This window comes from Adiantum capillus-veneris, chromosome 21 (genome assembly GCF_014529385.1).
Source record: "Adiantum capillus-veneris isolate H3 chromosome 21, ASM1452938v2, whole genome shotgun sequence".
NCBI lineage: Eukaryota > Viridiplantae > Streptophyta > Polypodiopsida > Polypodiales > Pteridaceae > Adiantum > Adiantum capillus-veneris.
In genome coordinates, this window is record NC_140951.1 from 134,521,990 (window position 1) to 134,524,230 (window position 2,241).

The following is a 2,241-nucleotide window of genomic DNA, read 5'->3' on the forward strand; positions in this document are numbered from 1 at the left end:
CTCTCTCTCTCTCTCTCTCTCTCTCTCTCTCTCTCTCTCTCTCTCTCTCTCTCTCTCTCTCTCTCTCTCTCTCTCTCTCTCTGGAATACGAAGGTCAAAAGATGCACTGCTGCCGAATCCCGATTTTGGCGCAGCTTCAACAACCAATACACACACACACACACACACTTGGTCGAGCCTGAAAAGGCACAAAAGTAACGCACACACACACTTTCTCTTTTGCTCGTAGCAACTAAGAAAACTCCACACTTGTAGGTACCGCTTTGGCTGCTAGTCGGTGTTGAGATTTGCTCTGCTCGGAGTCCGCTGCCTCTCACTACCCGACACACAAGCCTTTTGGTTTGAGCGTCGTAGTGCACAAACCTGGCTCACAAGCTACACCTCTCAATGGCTCTCACACACACACATCTATTGTTTTCAACATTGAATCACCACAGCTATCATTGATTCACACACACACGTGCATTGTCTACCCTACAGTGTGATCTACTCACAGCCACACACACACACACACCCACACTCGTGCGTTTTTGGATTGGCAGGCCCCAGACAGCAACAAAATTGTGGCAAGCACCCTTGCCGGTAGCAGTATGGATCCATACATCAAATCTCGTCCGCTGTTGGCCCTGTCCCCGTGGACGGGGATGGTGCAGGTGGCGATGTGGCAACAGGCCCTGAGGCCAAGCTACCTGGGGTGGGTGCTGATGATGGTGCTGGCATAGGGACCGGGGACATCATTGGCCTCGGCGTTGGAGAAATCATTGGCGTTGGCAGCGCTGGTGCCCCGCTTGGTTGTAAACCAAAAATGTCTGTAGGCAACAACACTGTTGATATTCCATAAAACCCCAATGTCTCCTGATTGTACAGCTTTCGTCCCACTACTACTGCATTGTAGCCTGTGTCAATCACCGTCGTCCCTGCCTTGTTCAAAGAAATTCTTGCATACTCGAAATTGCCACCGCCCGAGCCACTTGCCAAAGTCATTTGTGGAGAATTGAGAGCGCCGAGATCTTGCATCGAGTAGTAGCTACCGAGGCAATGGAACTCTAGAAGTTCCACTTACTCACGTGCGTTTCAAGGCCTGTGGACATTCACCACCTTCATTAAACCCTCTCTTTCTCTGATTCTCTGAAGACAAGGGTCGTCACCATCTAAGAAGTGGAAAACAAAAAAAAAAAAAAAAGGCAAATTTTGTATTAAAAAATTTGACTTCTTTTGACAGGAAGTGATTCCCACATCACCGAGATTGAAAACAACTTTTCTTGGAACAAACTACCTCCCCTTGGACATATTCTCACTTCAATTGATCGAGCCTTATCAGAGACATCCAAAGTGAATCAGGGTGCATCTCATTGGAACCTTCAGTCAAATCAAAATGGTCGATCAAGAAACAATAAAACGGAAAAAACAAAACAAAACAAATTTCTTTATTGGTATTGTGTATGTATAAAAATTGACTCATTGGATTTGTGTACATTTGGGATACCTACAAGTTATATTTTGAGCCGCATAGTGCTGACTGTTTTGGGTATATTTTGGCACTAAAGGTGAGCTATTTTGAAGTGATGATTGCAAAGTCAAATTTTTAGTGGCTAAACCATGAGGATTCATAATGTTGAGTTGTGCAAAGTCCACCATCATCACGGCTAGCATTGGTCAGAGTCGATTGCACTTCATGAAGCTCTCTCTTTCTTTTGACATGTATGCCAAATGAAAACTAGGAGGTGGGCATCAAGTGTATGCTACGAATAAATGAGCTTCATTGGAAAAAAAAATTGGTTTGACCATTCCTTTAGTGCTTTGTTTGATTGACATTCTCATTGCACTAAGAGATAAGTTCTTCTTGATTACATCCATTGTATGCAAATTAATTGTGGTGGGTCATTGACATTTTGTGCATGGACTGCCGTGTTCCTTACTCAAATACTTGGATTGATCGAGAACTCCTTTGCACTAAAATATGAGATCTTCTTTGCATATGGATTTCACTTATGAGAGATTACATTGGACATGCATGTTTGGTCAAAACACTTGATGCACAAAATTGGATTTGAATGTTATATTTTAGTGCTTGATTTTAATGTGAATCATTGCATAGCACTAAATTGAGCTTCTTGAATGGCCATGAGATAACATTGAATATGATTTTTAGTGCTTGTATTGTGTTGACAATATGAATGTATAGCACCAATGATTGAGTTATTTTGAAGGGATGTGGCAAGGTTGAACTTTCATTGATCC

At 43.0% G+C, this 2,241-nt stretch overlaps 1 protein-coding gene across 1 annotated transcript; it reads right to left on the reverse strand.

Annotated features, from left to right (window-relative positions):
- Positions 1–603: 603 nt before the first annotated feature.
- On the reverse strand, positions 604–1,017 carry LOC147431778 (uncharacterized). The gene has a single exon (XM_086493125.1). It carries the CDS (start codon positions 1,015–1,017, stop codon positions 604–606), a length of 414 nt encoding a protein of 137 aa, XP_086349251.1.
- Between the last annotated feature and the right edge of the window lie 1,224 nt (positions 1,018–2,241).

What these genes read in the sequence shown, in the direction of transcription:
- LOC147431778 (XM_086493125.1), bottom strand. Translation starts at nt 1,017, where the DNA reads ATGCAAGATCTCGGCGCTCTCAATTCTCCACAAATGACTTTGGCAAGT.